The sequence below is a fragment of the Rhododendron vialii genome, chromosome 5a (genome assembly GCF_030253575.1).
Source record: "Rhododendron vialii isolate Sample 1 chromosome 5a, ASM3025357v1".
Classification (NCBI taxonomy): Eukaryota; Viridiplantae; Streptophyta; class Magnoliopsida; order Ericales; family Ericaceae; genus Rhododendron; species Rhododendron vialii.
Window position 1 is genome coordinate 13,951,779 of NC_080561.1, and position 15,602 is coordinate 13,967,380.

The following is a 15,602-nucleotide window of genomic DNA, read 5'->3' on the forward strand; positions in this document are numbered from 1 at the left end:
TATCTAGGCCTGTGCAAAAAAACCCGTCTACATGCGAACCCGAACCGACCCGAAGGGTTTTGGACGGAGTTGAACATGTGATTCGGACGGGCACGAGTTCATTTTCTGTTAAAAATTAGATTTCGGTTCGGGGCTCGGACTGGTGCGTTTCTTACCCGACCCGATCAAAAGAATCGGGCTTGCGGACGGTTCGGTTTCGGGCCTAAAATATTGTTACCCGACCATGTCGGGTCGGGTTCGGGGTCAAACCCGACCCGCATGACCCCTGCACATATCTATTGCTTTGGAAGGTAAGCAAATTGCCACCAAACTTTCAAATTCTACTTGCCCTACAAAGCTAGGACCTAAACTGCAAAACAAATAAGAGAAACAACCAACAATTTTGTGGGTTTTTAGAACCCAAAAATTGCACACTAATGTCCAGTAAACATAGTAGTAATCAAGAAAGTGAGAACAGAAAGAGGACAAATCCAACAATAAATACTAATTGTCAAATAGTTGGAAAAATGACCCTAATGTTTTCACTTCCTCCTCTCCAAGTATATTAATGTATACTGTAGTACAGATTACAAAATTGATCCCAGAAGTTTCCTTCATGCAAAAAACAGCCTCAGTTCGACCGAACAAGGATTAATTGGTACCCAAAAGTGTAGGGAAAATCAAATATGTATTAAAACAACAAAAGATCACAATTCCCAGCTTCCATTATCTTCTACTGTTGAGAGGCTTTGCCTTGCTTAAGTCAGCAAGTTCTTCAATAAGCTTCCTCTCATCACCACTCAACCGTTTCGGTATCTCAACTTGGACCTTCACCAACTGATCCCCCCTCATGTTGCTCTTGTTAAGAATTGGCACTCCCTTTTTTGCCATCACCAATGTTGTTCCCGGTTGCGTCCCTGCTGGAATCTTCAAATCCACAACGCCATCGACCGTTGGAACCTTTGTCGTTGTTCCCAGAATAGCATCGATATAAGAGACCTTGCACGAGTATAGAATATTTGTGTCGTCTCGTTTCAAAACAGGGTCTGGAAGAACGTCAATGAGGACAAAGAGGTCTCCGGGGGCCCCACCTCGCCTCCCTGCATTACCTTCGCCCCGGACCCTTAACCGGCTCCCTGAATCGACCCCGGCTGGGACTTTCAAGCTAATCCGCTTCGACTTCCTCACCCGCCCATCGCCGCTACATGTGTTGCAAGGAGTGGAAGTTTCACCGGCCCCACCACAAGAAGAGCATGTCATTACCTGCTGGAAGACTCCCAGTGGGGTTCTCGCCGATTGCACAACTTGGCCTTGTCCACCACATGTGCTACATTTGGATGCACGGGTCCCAGGTTTGGCACCAGAGCCCTCACAGGTACTACATGCCTCGAGGCGGGTCACTTCAATTTCCTTTTCTACCCCAAATACTGCTTCTTTGAAATCCAAAACCAAAGTGTACATTTGGTCCTCACCCTCTGTAGCTCTACTCCGGGAGCCTCTTCCACCCATTCCCATACCACCCATACCCCCCAAGCCATCGAATAATGATTCAAACAGATCAAAGGGGTTGCTAAAATCCTGTTATTAAGGAATGCGCCAAATGTGAAAACAGCACGCAATAAGATTAGGGCAGTGATTTTCCCTCACTCCCCATTTTTACATGTGCAATCAATTTTGCCTTTATTCCGGTGAATTTACAGTATTGCGCTTTATTATGTTCATTTTTTCACCCATAATTACGGCAACACTAAAATTCACAGGAATAAAGAAAGAAAAAACAAGGATGCATGAGGTGAAAGGAGGAGCGCAAAGATAAACTACAAAAGACTGCAATAAAAATCATTGTGAACGTCATTATTTATTTTCTTAGTAGAATAGGAACTCACCCCTGTGCCTATGCCAGCACCTTTAAGCCCGGCCTCTCCGTACCTGTCGTATATGGAACGTTTCTCATCATCTGACAAAACCTGTAGTAAACGACGCTTGCTAATAAATGATATGCTCAAATAGTCCACCTACTCTAATCCTACCACTGATTAATTGGGCATTGCAAAGTGAGAGAACATGTTTAATGACACAGAAGTTTACCTCATAGGCGTTGCTGATCTCCTTAAATTTTTGTTCTGCTCCAGGTTCTCTGCAGGAAAAGAAGAGTTAAGAATAGAGCAGCTTACTTGAAGAACTGAAAATGCAATACAAACGGGGAGTAAAATTTGCCATGTGAACGTGAAATGCCGACTAGTCAGCCATCAGATTGGAAGAGCCAAAATTTAGGGACTCAGAATGACACCTTTCAAGGCATTATTCACCAAATTTCTCCACTATCAACAATAGCTTGACCCCAATCCTTCTCTCCCACTTAGGCCTTTCAATCCAATCTTACCTCTATCACGTTCTCTTATCTCTCTTCAGCTACCCCTCACTCTCTCACTTTGAAACAAAGGTGTATCAGCTAAAAGAGGAGGTATATAACTCAAGAAGCATCAGATACTTCTGATCTTTTAGGAGAATAGTCACATCTATGGTCATAAGATGAAGCGCCAAAGAGAAATACACCCAAGAATCATAATCCTTTAACATAGTACCGGAGCAGGAGCACCCAGGGTTGGGTAGGGTGCGTACCACTGGCATGCACTAGGCAACTGCTGCCTAGTAAGCATGCTATGCGGGAGAGAATGATGCAAAGTCCCACTGGCCTCCGAAGTCCATGTTGACTCTTTCATAAAACATACCGAAAAGAGTAGACTATATAAAAACTTACATGGTTTTCCATGCTTTCTTGAAAAAATATGCAAATAGAACATGGTTGTATATGAGGATAAAAACCTTTTTCCAAAAGAGAACGCAGTATCCAACCTACAAGGAGAGAGCATTGCCGCCATCCATCCAGTATGGCATGCTCTTTCGTTATATGGTACATATCTTCTAAACCAGGAAAAGACACGAGGTACATCAATACTGTTGTATCTTCTTTGATTCTACTACTTTAGAGTGGCTTTAGAGATAGAATCCAGGCTTTATTCAGGAATCATGTTGGCGAGGCAGATTTTCAAAAGTTTATGTGAAAATTAAGGGTTTTCTTAAAGCTACAAGTAGAATATTCCACAAAACGAATTTGCTCTCACACAAGGAGATAAAATTGGGATTGATATGTAGGTTGTGCTCCTCTCTATTTATCTGTGTGTGGTTATGAATATACTTTGGAGTGGCTTTAGTGGCAGAATTCAGGCTTAATTAGGTATCATGTTGCCCTGGCAGATTTCTATAAGGTTTTAGAGTTTTCTTAAAGCTATATGTAGGATATTGATCAAATTGGATGTGATTTGTACATTTATATTCTCTGTTTCCACCCCAACCATTTTTTTCTCCCCTCTCCATCTTTTCTATCGATGCCCTTCCATATCTTCTGTTTCTCCATCACTATTCACTCCCCAAAGTATATGCTAAAAACCCATTATACTGGTGAGCCCATTTATTCAAAACCCTCGTAATAGTTGAGCTACATCATTTGGGCTTCCAAAGAGGAATTATCTTTTGTGAGAGATAGAGACCAAAGCAATCAATTAGTATGTAAACAACACAACGAAATCTCAGATCGTGAAAATTGAAGCAGATGATAACACCAGCAGCTACTGCAACTTCTAAGATTAAAAGGTTTCAATTCAACTTACTTGTTTACATCAGGATGATAACTCCTGGCAAGCTTCCGATAAGCTAAACAAGAAAGAAAACACATTAGCTGTGCAATATGAGAAAAGAATATTGCTATCAGGAATGCTTGTACTTTAGAAAAGCCAAATTTGCAGATGAACAACATCAAATCTGAAGCAGCACATGACTGATCAATATAACATTGGACTAATGTCAGATGAAACATGTAGGGAAGCTCAAGTGCGAACACAAAGTAGGGTATAAGGATCTAACACAAAGGAAGCACACGGAATATTATTATACAGGTAAGTCTGATTACAACAACATAACATGCAACAAGTGCTAGAAAGGCCCAATCCAATAAATCAGCAGGCAAAAAAGAGACCAAGGCAGCAAGGCTACTTATTCAAAAAATGGCAGACAAAATTTAAGCAGTACAAAGCCAAATGATGGTACATCTATGCATCAACTCATAGGACTTCAGCTCTAAAAAACAACTCAAAACATCGTCAATCACATGGCCACTCTCAGGTGATGTTCAGTGGCTCTATTTTTCTAAGGGTTTTTCTGAGCATATCCATAAATTAGAAAACCTTACAACAGTCACAAAAGTAAAGAATCAGCAAAAACAGGCAAGAATCAGGCATGGGCGATCCCAGGATTACTTCCCAGGGTATTTCATTCCCAAGAGACCCCAAATACCTTATTAGTTTGAGAATAAAAGCTCATAGATAAGTTCTTTTCTCCTTGCAATCAGTAACTCCTAATTCACAAGACTATCAAGATGAAGAATTTGACTCAACAAAAGCAGAATGTAATATACTTTTCATGTTAGGCGGCAGAACATAGTGGAATAAGGGAATTGACATAAATGAAAAAGGAAACCACTAACCAGAGAATTGGAAGAAGGAAAAACAGAGAGGGGACAGCTAAGACAACTGGAGAAGAGAGGAAAGAAAGACGGAAAGTGAATAGAGACATCATCCCTCTCTTTCTCTATTCTCCTTGTTTGTTAGCTAGTGTCGCATGCAAACGGCAACTGAGAGGGGAGAACGGATGGAGACATGGAAAGAATGCCTTTTCTCTGTCTTGTTTGGGGTAAGAATCAGGGTATGTTTCCCGTTCCCTAGGAATTGAATATGGAAGTTCAATATTTAAGTTTGGAGATGAGGTGAGTGATGTCAACATAGAGAAAAGAAACCAAAAGAAAAATAATACGAAAACACAGGGGAAGCAAAATTTGCACCTGTAACAACTGACAATAATATGTGCAAGCAAGTGATGTCTCACCCAAATGACAATAAAAGAGGCCCGTGTACAAGAATCTTGGGACAGTTTGCATCCCAAATTACAACAGCATAATACTCCTCGTCCTCCACCATAACATAGGGAATTAAACCACCTATCTTCTGTGCAGATGACAGGATACGCTATCAGAGAGATATTTCCGAGCAAATTGCCTAGAGCCATAGATTCACGAAAGATGACTCAAACTGCTAAAAGTCAAGAATTCAAGCAAGCCCTCTAGCATCACATCTAACGCAATAAATGGACCTACAATTTGCCACCAGCAAATTCTGAAAGGAGTGCCCCTTAAGCATAGGCGAGTAAAGCTTTAAATCATTTTTAGCGAGTAAAGCCCATATCCAAAATGGAAACTGACAGCTAATAAATGGGAAGCCAAAAATGGTTAATAACAAATTGTCCAAATTTACCAGTCATTCAAAACAATCATAAGCTTTTGAATGTACCGTAGGCTAGTATTGGCTTTTCTTCAGATACTGTCGAGACACATAGCGAAAGAAAAGGAACAAAACATAAACAGAAAGAACTTAGACAGGCAGCAATAAAATTTGTAAGCAGATAGTCAATCGCATCATCATGCTCTTAACGTTCATCACGTGATAAAAAATCAAAGACTTCAACTAATGACTAGAAGGGCAAAAGGCAAATTAGCACAGACAATATTCAGATAAGGATGCACATAACATTTCCACGACTCAAATTAAAATCGAATCAGTAATGAAGAATCGAGAGAACAAGGATGAAGTGTACTCACCACTTTTGATTTCTGATTTGCTAGCATTTTTTGTGACCCCAAGGACAGCATAGAAATCCTGTGTGACATGAAGTTAGTACTATAAGCATATACAATAATGAAGGAAAGACTAGAAGTAACTCCCAAGGTAAAATTCAAATAGGGAACTCACACTCTCAGCTCTAACAATCAGGCGGGCTCCCCTGGTATGACTTGGTCTTTGAGATGACAACGTACTGAACAGTCCATGAAAGGAATCTTGAGAAAACTTGGTTGAACTAGGTGAAGCCAATGCTCTTATCTTGGTTGAGACACTGCACAAAAAATGGTAATGCACAAAACGTGAATCCAATATCAAACATGTGACTCTCATGGATAAGCAGTATGCATGCTAGAAAATGTCACTATCCACAACATGCCTAATTGTTTACCTCTGCAAACTGGGTAGCAACAGAAATCTTGGAACATTTCAAAAGACAGCTCAGGTTCATTTGCAGTAGAATTCAGATGAAGTTCTCTTTAATTCTGTAATGAAAACTACAACTACTACCCATACAACTTTACCAAGAAACAGTAGCTTAAACAAGCCAAACGACAAAAACTGAGTTTGACTTATTGGGAGATGAAAGCACTGAGAATCAAATTGATATCTTCCTATAATTTTCCTTCTTTTCATCTATCTCACAGGAAATCAATCACATTGCTGAAAAACCCATGTTTCCCCGTCCGTGCGGCTTTGAAAGAAGAATATTGTGGGCTGTAAAATCACTTTCAGATGGACAAACATAATCGATCACTAGCATCATGGACCACTTTTCAATCACTACTACACCACCTGTTGTGCTGATTTTTAGGGGGACTGGCTTTGTAAACAAATTTTCATTTGCAATTCATAGGTCCTTGTAAAACCTAAGAAGCACGGACACGGATATGGGATACAGACATGACATGACTCCGACATAGGACACATCATTTCTCCAAAAATTAGGACACGGACACGTCGAGGACACGTAAAATGTGAAGTATATTTGTTTTATAGAGCTATGTTATGATTTCATATAAACGTCAGAGACATTTTAATGAGCCCTTAGTGTGTTCCAAGAGTGTTGCCAACATGTCCTAGAGCATCCACAATTGTCTAAGTAAAAGAAATATAATAAAACATTGGACAGGTATTTAGGCATGTTCAATATGTGTCTGGAGAGTGTCGTGTTTGTGGCCCACATGTGTCGGACATGGATACGTGCGGCCAGTAGACGTGTCTGTGCTTCTTAGTGTATAAAAAATCCAAATACATCTGAAGCAGCAATAACCGCTTGAGACTCCCTCTGAATTCCACAATCGTCCTAAGACCATCAGACAGAGTGGGCCATTGCTTGTTATGAGATTACCTAGGGCCTCAGGCTGCCAAGTTCACACAACCCCATATGACAATCAAGAAAGCGTAAGCTCGAAGAAGCAAATTATATAAGCACTTGATTTAGAGTATAAAAGTACGATGCAACCCCATGGGCTCTGGTCACAGCTGAACACATTCCACCTCCTTTGATTTCCTTGTTTGGTAGTATTTTTTTTGAACTGCAAAACTTATTACTTTCACACACCAGGAGAGTTTTCAAAACCCTATATAAATTTTCCCCACCATCAGCCATGAAAGCCTCTGATAACCTATTTCTAAGGCTCAACTTCGTTAGCCATTTTTGTCATACACAACAGCCCTTCATTGTGGTAACAATGCTAGCAGGTGCTCTTCCCACTTGTCCAGCATCACAACCATAACAAAGCAACAACTTTGTATGTATGTTTACATAGATCAACTCTCCCTCTGTTACTTACATGCTACAGCCAATGACGTTAATGGGAAGCAGCCCGAATGAATGGTGGTCTTACCAGCAGAGCTTTCTATTAAACTTTCTCATGTGCCGTCAATAGTTTTAGGCATATTAACAATGCATACTTACAAAAGGTCTATGTTTAATATCTAGCCTTCACTAAATGCCACACTCATCGGTACAACAAATGAACCAAGCCGTTCGTGAGCTGTTCGAGGCTCGACGCAGTAGGGGGGCTCGTTCAAGTTTGATTCGCCCATGAAACGAACCAAAACCTCAGCCTCAATTTTAGGCTCATTTACTAAATGAGCTGAGCTCGAACACGACAAATTTCGGCTCGATTAGGCTGGCGAACCTAGGGTATATGTACATAATGAAAGATTTTGTGTATGAACTTGCATATGTATCAATAGAGATACCTATAAACATAAGTATATGTACATAATGAAAATTTTGTAACTTGCAGTTGTATGCATATAAATTGTAAGGACCAAATTCCGGAGTCTTTTTGTATTGGCAATTCCGTATAACAAAACACATATTTAAACCGAGTTGTAATTTTATTATTTTTATAGGCTAGTGAGTTTGTATAGGATTAGAGTGGAAGGAGTCATTATTATTTGTAATCGAGAGTGAACGTTTTGGATAAAAAAAGAAGTCAACTACAGCGAGATGAATTTTGGTGAAGACGGATCGATGGAGGGATTGATCTGGTTATCAATTGATATCTTCTGACCTTCTAAATGTATAAGTAACGTGAAGAAAAAAAAGGTCCCAGCGAGAGGTCTACCTATGGACTTGTCCTTTTCTTCCTTTTTGGTCAACAGTCTATAACAAGAAAAGTGACGGCAAAGAAAAGTGCAAGACACATACTATAGCATTGTGTGATAAGAAAAAGAAAAAGAAAGAAGTGGCAGAAGATAAAAAAAACCCGATGCGGCTGTTTTTTTGAGAGCAGGGATTTCTGTTAGGTCTATTGGAGGGCTTGTGGAATCAAGGCCGTAGGCGGTCAAGATCATTGGGTGCGGTGTATGTGTGACTCGACATGTAGTACATAGAACTTTGTGAGGATTTACTTCGTTTGGATAGGTATATCTGTAACTGCACAATGATTATAGTGTTTTGATTCCTTCCCGTGGATAGGTATATCTCTGCGTTGTGTGATTGATTGCTAGCAAAGTTTTGTTTGGTAGTATTAATTAATGATTCGTTTTCATACTATTAGAGTTTTTACGGATTGCTAGGGAACCTCATTTTTTTCATAAACATTTGTATGCTTTATAATATACATATATATATTCTGTAATGTTGTATATGTATAAAGTTATCTATCTATGTATATAATAAGAATTCAATTTGTTGTCCTAGACTCGTATGTGAGCTTAAATGTATGACATTTTGAGCTTGTTAAGGCTTGTCAAGAAGCTCGAGTTCGATCCAAGCCTAAGCCAACTCGAGCTCAAGGAAAATTTGATGAGCCAGCTTAAATATTAATAGACAAACCTTAACAATCAAAAACTCGGCTCGGCTTGTTTGTAGCTCTAATCTTCAGGGGGAGGTTCAAATCAAAAGTTTTAGCCTCAACTAAAAGGCTCATCAATATACTATTTATCTAAATTCTAACGTATTTCTAAAAACCATAGTTACTTAACATCAATAACACTACTAAATCACCACTAAAATATTGCTATGCCAAAGTTTCAGTCCTTCTAAGAAAGCTCAGCTTCTCGGCCCATGCTGGTTCAACAAGAATCATTACTGCACCATATATAACATCAAAATGCTCTCAAAGAAAGTGAAACATACAGTAGCTGAATAAATCGCTACGTGTGTTTATAATTGGAATAAACTCACTGGATTTGCCCCAAACATTTCCGTAAAATCCAAACAAAAGCAAGTCAAGCAATAAGAACTTCATTAGACAACTAACATTACAATCCTGGGTGGCAAGAATCACAGATACCTCATGTTTTAAAAAAATGTAGCACATACTAGTTTAGAGTTTCAGCTCAATGCAGTAAAGACGGTAACAAATATATACGCCCAAGAAAAAATGGTGTGCTCACAATAGCTACACTAACAATTCATGAAAAACTGTTAATTTGCATACAATCCCATTTATTATTGTCAATGCCCTGTATATTAGTAAAAAGGAACCTAAAATAGGAGTTTGAGATAGACACTAAAAAAACCATCGTTTGCTTAGGCCTTAGGGTACAGTTTTAAGTACATTCTGTCGGAAGGAATTGCTAAATCATACTTCTGTCAGTCATCTTCACACTTGCCCAATACTCCAAAGTTCAAAGAGCAACTTCAGGTTGGGAGAAAGGGTATTGAGAGGGCAAAATTATCGAATTAGTACAATAGTGCAAACAAAAGTAACCAAGTACTCACCAATGAGAAGATGTAGATAACTTGCTCGTCACAGGAGATCTTAGTAATAATTGCGGTTGTCCCCACCGAGCTACCCATGTACTTCCACAAGGTATGATCGCCATTCGATACACCTAAAAGAAAAAAGTAAAAAAACCGGTCAGCATTGTTTTGCAAGATTGAAAAATGGTAGCAAGGTGATTCTTCAAATGTTGTGCCACCACTACCAACATTAATGCAGTTATATGGATGGAACAATGCCAAACATGATGCTACTCAGATAATGCAAAACAAATAATTCTAATGGAAAATTCTCAATTTGCTAAGTTATCATAAAAATAAATAGCCAACAGTGCCAAGACTGGATAACCAATTCCCAAGCGTAAAATGTCAAATTGAGGGGGGAAAAAACAGCATTTGTGTATCAGGTGCTGCCGTTTCCTAAGAAATACAAAACTTGCACACACAAACATTTTCCATTTTTCTTTGTTAACCTGAAGGGATTGGCCTAGTGGTCAAAGCTTGGGACTTAGGGTTTGCTCCCTCCTAAGGTCTCAGGTTCAGAACCTCTCAAGTGCTATCAAACTCCTTTGGGGCTAGTCCATACGGAGCTTTGCTCTTTGCTCCGGCTTTAATTTGGATCCCCGCAAGTAGACGGTGATATTTGCCCTCAGGATTAATCGAGGTTCGCGTAAGCTGGCTCGGTCGAACAACTGAGTTATCAAAAAAAATTATTTTCCCCTTTTTAGTTCCGGTTGGTTCAATACCAGTAAAAGCTGCGGTTCAAGAACACATTTTTCCACGGAAACCTCTCCGAACCCCAATCCTACCGTGAAAAAACAGCGCCTAAGAGACCTCACTAACATACTAGTCCAGTTAAAAAGCACCCCTCGAGTGTAAAACTAGGGTTTCGGGAAGGACATATATCTCGCTATTAGATTTAAATAAACATGCATACGAAGAAAGAAAGTATCATAGAGGGATGTACAGAACGATTCAAATAGATGACGGACCTTGGGATTGTGTATGATTAGATGAGAGAGACGTTTATCTGTTTGAATTTACAGCAGAGATGCAATTGCGGTGGTTGGTGGCGGAGAGAGAGAGAGAGAGAGAGAGAGAGAGAGAGAGGGGAGAGTTGTGAGCGTATTTGGTGTGGTCTTTCTTGAGTGGAAGATGAGGCTCCAAAACGACGGAGAGAGGGAGCTTTCTAGAACGACAGTAGAACAGTGTATGCATTGGGCAAAACTTATAGTTGGTCCCTTAGTTTTACCGAAATTTCTTTTCTGTCCCAATATTTTTAATTTCGTGAATTTGAACTCTTACATTTTTACCGTGGTTCCAAGTAAATTAGTACTACTTGCTTGTAATATTTTGCAAGTATTTCAAACAATGCTACAAGTATTTCCATGTCTTATTGGCATGTGATGTTGGAAAGGTACTCTAACTTAGATCAATCAATCTCTTTTATCATGTTGTCATCAACTCATCAGTAGAAATATGTGAAATGCTATAACGGTCGCTTAACATTGGAAAGTACATGTTATGCAACTGTAAATATAAAGGGTTGTGATAAATTTCTTAAGAAATATGCTAAGCATAGCCCTTAGGGCGGTGGATACTATTCAAAAAATATATCGATATTTGAAAAAAATGTAATAGTATTCGCGACAATGTATTGATATCAATGAGAAATGCATTGCAATTTGAGTTTCTTTAACATTAGATGCATATTACCCACGTTGAGAGTGAATGAGAGAAAAATATTCGCCCCACCCACCATTACGGAATTTCTGTATTCCTTCAAGAATATTGGATGTAATCCGTTATACCAGATGTTCCAATCTAATTGTCGGAATTCAATATATGCATACAACTGTTTCCATGTAGTAAAAAAATAGCTATGTGTATTTACCAAAAACTAGGCCAACTAAACTGTAATTTCCCAAAACCAGAAACACAAGAGAAAGAAATGGTGAAAATAGGGCATTTTCCTCTCCAATCTTCAAAACCCTAGTATTGTGTCTGGTACAGTCACATTAAACCCATCCCACTCACTTCAACACCATGGAAACGACGACGGATTCTCCCCCGGAAACTTCCGACCAACACCTCCAGAATGCCACCTCAGACTCCTCCTCCCCCGACAACCACCTCTCGCCGCCGCAGCCGCCGCCCGAAACCCCCGTCTTTTCCGAACCACCAGCCACCGACCAACCCAAGAAACGACGCCGCAGGAAGAAACAGTTCCCGGAGATGATCTCGTCCTCCGCCGCCGCCATTAACCGGATCATCCGCGCCCGCGAGAGATCCACGGACGACGCTGTTGAGATCGACGACGATGCCCCGTCAAAAAACCGCCGCCGCCGCCGTCGCGCCTCCGATCCCGACAGCGGAGTCGACACCGAGGCCCTCATCGCGATCTCCGTCGGGTTCCCTGTCGACTCCCTCACCGAGGAGGAGATCGAGGCCAACGTCGTCTCCCAGATCGGCGGCGCCGAGCAGCGCAACTACATCGTCGTGCGGAACCACATCCTTGCCCGCTGGCGGTCGAACGTGTCCATGTGGATGACGGAGAGCCACGCGCTCGAGTCGATCCGAGCTGAGCACCGAGGGCTAGTCGACTCAGCCTACCGGTTCCTCCTCCACCACGGCTACATCAACTTCGGCCTCGCCCCACCGATCGTGAAAGAGAAAGCGAGCCCGCCGGAGGGCCCATGCAAGGGTAATATCGTCATTGTCGGAGCCGGTATAGCCGGATTAGTCGCCGCTAGGCAACTGATATTTTTAGGGTTCAAGGTTGTGGTTTTGGAAGGCAGAAACAGGCCAGGTGGCAGGGTTAAGACGAAGAAGATGACAGGTGGCGGTGGAGCCGCGGCTGCCGCCGACTTAGGCGGCAGCGTTCTTACCGGAATCAACGGCAACCCGCTCGGTGTCCTCGCAAGGCAACTAGGGTTTCCGCTTCACAAGGTGAGGGATATATGCCCGTTGTATTTACCTAGTGGGAAAACAGTGAATTCGGAGACCGATTCGAAAGTTGAGGTTTCGTTTAATAAGTTGTTAGATAGGGTTTGTAAGCTTAGGCAAGCGATGATGGAGGAGGTTAAGTCGGCAGATGTTAGCTTAGGGACCGCGTTAGAAGCCTTTCGTCGTGTTTATAATGTCGCGGAGGATCCCCAAGAGCGAATGCTCTTGAATTGGCACCTCGCGAATTTAGAATACGCGAATGCTACGTTGATGTCGAATTTGTCGATGGCGTTTTGGGATCAAGATGATCCGTATGAGATGGGGGGTGATCATTGTTTCATTCCCGGAGGGAACGAGAGGTTTATTAGGGCATTGGCGGAGGACCTACCGATTTTTTACAACCGGAGAGTGGAGAGCGTTAGGTATGGAGCTGATGGTGTTTTGGTCTATGCTAATGGGCAAGGGTATAGAGGAGACATGGTTCTTTGTACAGTTCCGTTAGGTGTGCTTAAAAAAGGATCGATTGAGTTTGTACCGGAACTCCCACAAAGAAAGAAAGATGCTATTGAGAGGTTAGGGTTTGGGTTGCTAAATAAGGTGGCTATGTTGTTTCCTCATGACTTTTGGGGTGGGGAGATTGATACGTTTGGACATTTGACGGAAGACTCTTCTATGAGGGGCGAATTCTTTTTATTTTACAGTTATTCTTCAGTATCGGGTGGTCCGCTTCTTGTTGCTCTTGTTGCCGGAGAGGCTGCCATTAAATTCGAAAAGATGTCCCCAGTGGAATCTGTTGATAGGGTTTTGGAAATATTGAGGGGTATATTTAACCCGAAAGGGATTTCTGTTCCCAATCCACTTCAGGCGGTTTGTACCCGTTGGGGACAAGACCAATATGCTTATGGGTCCTATTCGTATGTTGCAATTGGTGCTGCAGGTGATGATTATGATATACTTGCTGAAAGTATGGGAAATGGGAGAGTGTTTTTTGCTGGAGAAGCGACTAACAAGCAGTATCCAGCAACGATGCACGGAGCTTTTCTCAGTGGGATGAGAGAGGCGGCTAATATATTGAGAGTCGCCAAGCAGAGGTCATTAGGTCCGGAAGTAAAACCAAGCAATGTTATTAGGGAAAGTGGCGATGATGTTAAATTGTTTGAGACCCCGGACCTTAAATTTGGTAGCTTCTCTGTCTTGTTCGATCCTAGGTCTAATGATCTCGAATCTAGTTCCTTGTTACAAGTTGCATTCAAAGGTGAGAAACTGGATTCAGGTTGTTTGTATCTTTATGGATTGATTCAAAGGAAGCAGGTTGTCGAACTCAGTCAGGTGGATGGAGATGTTAACCGGGTGAAACTTTTGAATGGTGAGTTTCGGGTGAAATTGGTAGGGAGAGAGAGTCTGTGTAGTGCTGCGGAATCTCTTATTGTTTGCATTAGATCGGTTAGATCTGGCTTAAATCGAGAATAAGCTGAGAGAAGTTCTCATTTGGGAGTTCATTTCTGTTCACAACGGATTGACTTGAAATAACTCTCGGACGATTTGGTTTTTTCTGATCATACTTGTCTGTACAGTAGTAACACATTTCAGCGATGGCGTCGTTAGATTCAGATTAGACAACCATTTTTTAATGCCTACAACTTTACTGGCAATTAACTTGATGTTATTTATTTCCTCTGTCCGCATTGTTGTACCATCCATCCTTGTGTATCATATGAAAAATCACCATTAGTCTTCAGTATTATGCTTCTGAATGCACTTGGTAGTATTGTTTCTTGGCCCGATTAAATACGGTACATGTTGCCTTGTTTTAGATGCTAATAATCTATGCTACCGCGAGGTGGAATTCGGGACTAATCTCATAATTCTTGCACATAATCAAATCCAGAAATTTGAGGACCCAGAAAAGTGTGCAAAATGAAGCATATTCGGTGAAAGCTTGGAGTATTGTGGGCTTATGACTGAAAAAATATATGTATGATAAATATGACATGCAATCATTGGGTCTATACATGGCTGTGAACTAACTATATTTTGTATATTTCTTGTGACAATCATGGGATCGATACATGGCTTTGAACTAACCAATTTTCGAATGTTCAGGTCATCTTTGTAAATATGTGAGGATTTGAGAGTAGGTACAATAATGCACATCATTTTGCCACACCCCAACCACATCGGTTGAGTTGAAAAAATAACTAAAATCAAAATGGACTTCAGCTTCTCCCCTGCCCAAAACACAATGGAGAGAGAGAGAGAGAGCGGGGGGGGGGGGGGGGGGGACGCCACCGGACCAACTGGCCTGTAAGAATAAAAATGCTAATGGAGCTATCAGAAAAGCAACAAATAAAGTCACTTATAGAGCGTATGCAAAATTCTTGATCAGAAAACTTATGTCCAACTATCCCAGTTGGTAAATCGAGCAATGAAGTCATATGAAATGTATCTGATTTTTCCTCCTTCCAATCAATTAAAATACCATTCAAAACAAATCAAATAAGAAGACACAAAATTTGAAAATGCAAGTACCAACCATAGCACAATCATCAAAAAAACTGTAGAGACCCGCAATTTAATTTCTAAATTTTCATATTTTAATATGTGATTGAGACCTTTAATGTGAGAAACATTGTGGGGTTCATAGTTTAGTTTCATGTAATTATGGGAGTTAGTGTAATGTTCATGTGATTGAGGGGTGTGAGTGTGATTTACCCTTTATAAGCAAAAGTCAAGGCAGGAGAATTCAATTTCCCAATTTTTTT

At 40.9% G+C, this 15,602-nt stretch overlaps 2 protein-coding genes across 3 annotated transcripts; one reads left to right on the top strand and one right to left on the bottom strand.

Annotated features, from left to right (window-relative positions):
* Window positions 1–461: 461 nt before the first annotated feature.
* LOC131326557 (chaperone protein dnaJ A6, chloroplastic-like) lies at window positions 462–11,024 on the bottom strand. 2 transcript variants are annotated; one of them, XM_058359378.1, is made up of 8 exons: window positions 10,887–11,024; window positions 9,895–10,007; window positions 5,841–5,982; window positions 5,690–5,747; window positions 3,651–3,693; window positions 2,068–2,116; window positions 1,866–1,946; window positions 462–1,557 (listed from the first exon to the last, which is right to left on the bottom strand). In XM_058359378.1, exons 2-8 carry the CDS (start codon window positions 9,996–9,998, stop codon window positions 706–708), a joined length of 1,329 nt encoding a protein of 442 aa, XP_058215361.1. In that variant the 5' UTR covers window positions 9,999–10,007; window positions 10,887–11,024; the 3' UTR covers window positions 462–705. The 2 variants fall into 2 exon arrangements, with proteins under 2 accessions (XP_058215361.1, XP_058215362.1); XM_058359379.1 differs by lacking the exon at window positions 10,887–11,024 and adding an exon at window positions 10,368–10,391.
* Window positions 11,025–11,817: 793 nt separating this feature from the next.
* LOC131326700 (lysine-specific histone demethylase 1 homolog 1) lies at window positions 11,818–14,578 on the top strand. The gene has a single exon (XM_058359556.1). The coding sequence runs from the start codon at window positions 11,941–11,943 to the stop codon at window positions 14,308–14,310; it is 2,370 nt and encodes a 789-aa protein (XP_058215539.1). The 5' UTR covers window positions 11,818–11,940; the 3' UTR covers window positions 14,311–14,578.
* The last annotated feature ends 1,024 nt before the right edge of the window (window positions 14,579–15,602 follow it).

What these genes read in the sequence shown, in the direction of transcription:
- LOC131326700 (XM_058359556.1), top strand. Translation starts at nt 11,941, where the DNA reads ATGGAAACGACGACGGATTCTCCCCCGGAAACTTCCGACCAACACCTC.
- LOC131326557 (XM_058359378.1), bottom strand. Translation starts at nt 9,998, where the DNA reads ATGGCGATCATACCTTGTGGAAGTACATGGGTAGCTCGGTGGGGACAA. An exon ending in TTATCTACATCTTCTCATTG is followed by an intron (nt 5,983 to 9,894) that starts GTGAGTACTTGG and finishes TTTTTTGTGCAG; the next exon opens with TGTCTCAACCAAGATAAGAG. An exon ending in TATCATCCTGATGTAAACAA is followed by an intron (nt 2,117 to 3,650) that starts GTAAGTTGAATT and finishes CTTTTCCTGCAG; the next exon opens with AGAACCTGGAGCAGAACAAA.